General features: G+C 40.2%; 1 protein-coding gene across 1 annotated transcript; it reads left to right on the top strand.

Annotated features, from left to right (window-relative positions):
* The first annotated feature begins 708 nt into the window (after nt 1–708).
* On the top strand, nt 709–6,028 carry LOC122926277 (G protein-activated inward rectifier potassium channel 4-like). Its single transcript, XM_044277651.1, has 3 exons — nt 709–924; nt 4,201–5,398; nt 5,949–6,028. The coding sequence occupies exons 1-3, from the start codon at nt 709–711 to the stop codon at nt 6,026–6,028; spliced, it is 1,494 nt and encodes a 497-aa protein (XP_044133586.1).
* The last annotated feature ends 382 nt before the right edge of the window (nt 6,029–6,410 follow it).

The raw sequence follows: 6,410 nt of genomic DNA, 5'->3' as shown, positions 1-6,410 counted from the left end.
TAATTCCAGTTCACCAGTTTTATTAGTCAGGCTTCTGGCATTAAGTGGTTTATTTTTTTTATTTTTTTATGTACACATAGGGCCTAATTTATCAGAAATACACACCAGTTTTCTGGTGTGAAAAAGTCGCAAATTCTATGTTTGAGACTTTTTCAATACCACTTGTGTAAAGTGTTGTTTCTCCGCCATTGAAAAGGGGGCGGGATGAGGGCAGGTAGGGGACAGGGCTAGCACCCACTGCCACATTTATCATCTTTCATGCCAGTTTTGTGACATAACAGGACACTGAAATCTACACTAGCCCCTGGCTGGGACAGATAACAGTATAGGTGCACAGACTGCTGGATGCTGCTCCTAATCTGGCAGTGCGCCTGGTTATCATAGACTGGTGTACGCTACCAGGCTATGATACATTTGCCCCATTATGCTTTTAAAGTGTCTCTAATGAAACTACAAAGTTTTGACTTTTCAGGTATGCCAGAATTACCTTAGAAATGTTGGACCTGGTGTGCATGAGGTCTTGTGAAATTTCACAATAAGCTCAATACCGTTTGTGGGTAAAGTATTGATTGGTATGGTATCAAAGCAAATATCCTCTCTAATGCCTAGAGTGTGTCAGTCATAAGTTCTCTTGTCTATTATTTTAGGACCAGAGCTAGAAGGTGCCATGCTCTTTCATAAACCTACATGGTCATCATCTGAGCCACGATGGCTTTGGCTGTTCCTAGTAACAGCATGGACTTAAATCAGAATAATGGGCCCTGTGTGCGAAATCACATCAATGAGTCCAGGCTAAAAGTAGATGACCCCAGAATCAGGAGAAACTCTATTCCTCCAGCTCAAGCTCCCACAGCGAAGCACATGGTAGCCTATCTGCCCAGGCCACCGACAGACAACAACAAATATGGAACATTCCCTCAAAAGGTATAGTAAGCCTTCTGTTAAAAAAAAATGTCAGTAGTTTTTGTGATATATACTGTATGTGATTAAAAATCAGTATATTTGCAGACTGTCCTTCCTGAGCCTTATCTCCGATTTCCAGACCTCATAAACACTCATGTTCTTATCATATGCTATAATGAGGGTTTGTGAGTTCAGGAGATCAGAGATAAGGGACAGTCCACAAAAGACAGATTTTTAACCGCATATCACGAAAACTTGAAAATGTTTAATGACCAATTGAAAAAATGATTTTTAGCCCAAAGTGAGACTGTTTTACAGGAAAAGTCGTGAATTTTCTTATAACTCTGTGGTACCAAACAAGGGCCTCATCGATCATTGGCTATATTTGGTTTGATTGGGTAAGGATTATTAATGAGAATAACTGAACTACTGTAGGTAATTGTTGAAATTCAATAATCTGAGCCTAATGACTATAGACATCTCTGAGAAGAATTATTATTATTTTTTTACATATGTTAGTGATTACCTTGAGAACCTTCTGCTATGCAGTTTGCATCTTGCTCCTAGTTTCAGACATTTTTCATGTGGATGTGTCCCTCTTAGTAATTGGATGTGAGGTCCGTGTGTCCAGGATGCTGCTGGCTTTACCAACTCTCATGTAGTAGCACAACTGCTTTTGTCTTCTGCACACCCCTTTATAAACTCTGATACAGCTTGTGTTATCCCTCTCCCCAAAGATGCGGGTGATATATCTCCCTGTATACTCTGATTCAGTTTTCTTTGCTATATAGAACCTCCTCCACTCCTTGCTGGTATCTCCTGTGTCTTCTGACTAACCCTACTGTCAGATCTAGGGCGTGCTAATGATCAGGCTGTTGGATTGCAACTTACCCAATCCTTTATTATTTCTTGGGAGATGAGCTGCTGCCCTTTCTCTACTCTCCCTATCAAAAACACATGCATACTCGTCCAAGTCGAGCATGCACGTGAGGGGTGGTGGTGGGGGAGATAACTGCCAGCCAAACAAGCGTTTGATTGACATCTAACTAGGGCGCATGGCTAACTTTAAACTGTGCTACTCTGAATGCAGGGGAGGTTCAAGGCTATGTACACTTTCGGGGGGGGGGGGGTGATTGCATTTTACTCATTTTGGGCTAAAAATCGTTTTTTAAACTGGTGTTTATTAAAAATGTTGAGACATTCTCTGACAAAGGGTACCTGTTTGTCTAGCTGTGTGAAGTTTGTGCCAGTCATATAATAAACATTATCTCTAAATTACTAAGAGGTCATAGACACTTAAATCACATTCATATCAGTAAGACAAGAATTGAGCTATAATGAGTGTTTATACATAGAGATGAGTGAAGCAAGGTTCGGATGCTACATCCGAAGCCGCTAAAAAAAATTGTTATAATACTGTATGGAGATTCGTCTCCGTACAGTATTAGAATGTATGGACTCCGATGAGCCAAAGCCAGTTATTTACGAAGTTGCGCAAGACTTTGTTGAATAACTTCAGTAATTGATTATTACAGTGAAAAACTACTTCAAAACTTGGAACTGAACTCGGCTTCAGTTCTGAGTGGTACCTTGGATATGAAGCAGAGTTTGGTTCCAAGGTTTTTCACTGTAATAATCAATTACCGAAGTTATTCAAAGAAGTCGCTTCGCTCATCTCTATTTATAAGGTCAGAGAGCAGAGAAAAGAAGCCCGTCAGCTGTACAGAGAAAGGCGCTCAACATAATTATATTATAATACCTAATTAGAAAAAAAATATTTTTAGATAAAAAAAAATCCCCAAAGTATCCATAATCTTTATAAAGGTTGGCCCATCAACCAAGCAAAAATTATATAGGTAGCCTAACAATTTAAAAAGTTAGAGTCATTAAACCACCACATGCCCTAAAATAAGTGGCTGGTCATAAAATAAGTTTTCTCCTTTTAATTATACACTGACCTCTTTCTGTTCCCCTGTTTTCAACACCACCAGTCCAGTTCTTCTTCCGTTGTTAGTACATAAGGCTGCAGCAGTGACAAGTGTCATGTGACCGCTGCAGTCTTAAGCAGAATATGACACAAGACTGCTGAGAATATTGATTGGCTGTGTCTGTCACATGCTATATACGTCTACAGCCTGTATATGGTGGGAGGAGGACCAGACTGGTGGCGGTGGTACTGAGAACAGTAGGGGAAAAATAAGTTATATAATTTTTTATTTTAATGCATTAGGTCAGTGATGGCTAACCCCCGGCACTCCAGCTGTGGTGAGACTACGACTCCCAGCATGCTCTATTCATTTCTATGGAGTTCTGAGAACAGACAAGCAAGTGTAGATCTTGGGAGTCGTAGTTTTACCACAGCTGGAGTGCCAGAGGTTATCCATCACAGCATTAGGTGGTATGAGGCATATTTGCAATTAACTTGGTCATCAATATCAGATAGGTGGGGATTCAACTCCCGGCACCTGTCTTCCCTGATTAGCAGTCAGCGATCACTGGTGAATCAGGTGAGTGCTGCAGACTATACCTCAGCTTCTGACGTAACATCCATCAGTCATATGGCCTTTCGCATTAGGTTGCAGTACTAAACTCAGCCACTATACAATCTAAAGAGCTCTGCTTGGTATACCATGAAAGGGCCGTGGTATTTGTCGATGTGCTGTGACCTCCTCAAAACAGCTGATCAGCAGAGGTTGCTGGGATCCTTCACGGGTCAGATATTGATGACCTATGCTGAGAATAAGTTATCACTATTTAATTCCCAGAAAACCTTTTTAAGGACTTTTCAGGTCTGGTCAATAAGGGGTTAAAGAGTGTACAGAGGACCTTGGAAACTTGCACTTGGGGGACCAGAGTACAAATAAAAAATAACAGTCTTGGTATGGTAAATTTTACTTACGAATAATTGCTTAGTTTCACTGTAAATATGCTTTATTAGGGAATATGGAGATCATGACAGGCATCTGCTTAAGATCTTTCTCTAAAAGAAACACCATAGAGCCTCTACAAAAATCTTGCTATGGTGAATTTGTAGTGACCATATACTGTATAATATCACCACTTTATTTATGACTACTTGGAACCTCCCCAATCGACAAGCATTTTCAGCTATGTAATAGGGTATAAGAGAAAGAGACATCAGACCCACATCAGTCAGCGGCCAGCCCAGACAACTTCATCATGAGAAGTGATTGTCCATTTATGACAAGCCATTCAATTCTTGTAAATAATTTTATGCTATGTTCTGCTCTTTACTTATTTTTCTCTCTGTTTATTTTTTTACATGTTCTTAAACAGCCTGAAACCATGGTTATGTCTGTGACTTCCTGTGATGGTTATCATCAAAAACTAGACTATCCTCAACCCAAGAAAAGCAGCATCATCTCAAGCTTTAGGAGATTCAGTGCTGTAGAACAAACAACCACAGGTGCTGTTCTCCCTGTTGCCAAGCATAGGCCTAGTGTGACTATTAACACAGAGGACTTGCCTCGTTATCAACGATCTTCCAAGCTGGAGACACCTGTAAGGGAATCCGTTTCTAAGTGGCATCCAAAACATGCCCTAAGTGTTCCAAATATCCCAATGCGAAGTAAAACCCCAACCCGTAGTGTTGTGTCTGCTCCAGTTACCACAAAATCCAACAGAGCTCGGTGTAAGCTCATGTACGATGACCGTCAGCTCTTCAATCTAACTAATCGTCAGACACGTCAGAGATATGTCACTAAGGATGGCAAGTGTAGGGTCAACCTTGGACGCATTCACGAGAAGAAGAGGTTTTTGTCAGACATTTTTACCACTATTGTGGATCTAAAGTATCGTTGGTTCATATTTGTATTTATGCTGTGTTATCTTGTCACCTGGGTTGGATTTGGAGTTATTTATTTTGTGGACGCCTTGATCAGAGATGACGTAAATCACATTGGGGATCCTGAGTGGAAGCCTTGCATTGACAATGTTGACTCCTTCCTTTCTGCCTTACTCTTCTCTGTGGAAAGCCAACGGACAATTGGCTACGGCACCAGGATGGTAACTGCATATTGCCCAGAGGGTATAATTTTGCTTATGGCTCAGTCAATAATAGGTTCAGTGATTGATGCCCTCATGGTAGGCTGCATGTTCGTTAAAATTTCTCGCCCTAAAAAGAGAGCCGAGACGCTCATTTTCAGTAAGAAATGTGTGGTGTCCCATAGAGATGAAAAGCTTTGCTTGATGTTCAGAATTGGAGATCTACGAGACAGCCACATGGTTGATGCCAAGATAAGAGCTAAACTCATCAAATCTCGACAGACAAAAGAAGGGGAGTTTATTCCACTGGAGCAGTCGGAAATCAACCTTGGTTATGATACTGGAGAGGACCGACTTTTCCTGGTTGAACCTCAGATAATCTGTCATTTTATCAATGATCACAGTCCATTCTGGGAGATGTCTGCAGAAGCACTGAAGCGGGAGGAGTTTGAAATTATTGTAATACTTGAAGGCATTGTTGAAGCCACAGGTAAGAAACAAGTTAAAAAGAGGTTAGAGGGGGTTTTCCTCAACTTACAACTTGATGAACTATCTTTAGGATAGGTCAACTCATCAATATCAGATTGGCAAGGGTTTGACTCACAGTACTCCGACCACAGCTGTGTTCACTAACTGTGGAGCTGGAAACAGGCTTCCAAACTACACAGCTACCTACACTGTCCCTGCTGGGTTACTGCAACGTTGCTCCCATTCACTTAAAAACAGCTAATAGGTGGCTGTGCTGGGGTTCAGGTCCCCATCAATTTATTTGATATTGATGACCTATCCTAAAGATAGGCCCTAGAAAACCACTTTAAATTTATTTTGCAGTACAAATTTGACACTGCTGCCTCTAGACTGAATGCCTATTGTCGTGTTGTTGTTTTATTATTTATTGTATTTAAATACTTTGGACACCTTCTGGCAATTTTTTACAGGATTTCATTTTACACACTTTGGGCTAAAAATCATTTTTTCAATTAGTCATTAAATATTTTCAAGTTTTTGTGATATGTGGTTAAAAATCATTCTTTTTGCAGACTGTCCCTCGTTGAGTCTTATCTCTGATCTCCTGAACTCACAAACCCTCATTATAGCATATGATAAGAACATTGCTTAAATGAGTGTTTATGAGGTCAGGAAATCAGAGATAAGGCTCAGTAAGGACAGTCTGCAAATATACAGTGCTGCCCATTATTATTCCTACCCCAGGCAAATTTTGACTTAAAGTTACTTTTATTCAACCAGCAAGTAATTTTTTGATGGGAAATGACATAGGTGTCTCCCAAAAGATAATAAGGCGATGTACAAGAGGCATTATTGTATCTCAGCTTTTATTTATATTTGAGCAAAAAGTGTCCAGTCCAAAACTATTCATACCCTTCTCAATAATCAATAGAAAAGCCTTTATTGGCTATTACAGCAATCAAACGCTTCCTATAATTGCAGACCAGCTTTTGTCTCCACATTCATCTTTAGCAATGAGCTTTAAATCTTTCAGG

This window comes from Bufo gargarizans, chromosome 2, assembly GCF_014858855.1.
Source record: "Bufo gargarizans isolate SCDJY-AF-19 chromosome 2, ASM1485885v1, whole genome shotgun sequence".
NCBI classification, from domain to species: Eukaryota; Metazoa; Chordata; class Amphibia; order Anura; family Bufonidae; genus Bufo; species Bufo gargarizans.
The sequence above is the reverse complement of the archived record's forward strand: the minus strand, read 5'-3'. Positions and strand labels throughout refer to the sequence as shown.

Excerpts from the sequence above, each read along its gene's own strand:
- LOC122926277 (XM_044277651.1), top strand. The coding sequence starts at position 709 with ATGGCTTTGGCTGTTCCTAGTAACAGCATGGACTTAAATCAGAATAAT. Across the intron at positions 925-4,200 it reads ATGGAACATTCCCTCAAAAG|CCTGAAACCATGGTTATGTC; the intron begins GTATAGTAAGCC and ends GTTCTTAAACAG. Across the intron at positions 5,399-5,948 it reads AGGCATTGTTGAAGCCACAG|ACTGTCCCTCGTTGAGTCTT; the intron begins GTAAGAAACAAG and ends TTCTTTTTGCAG.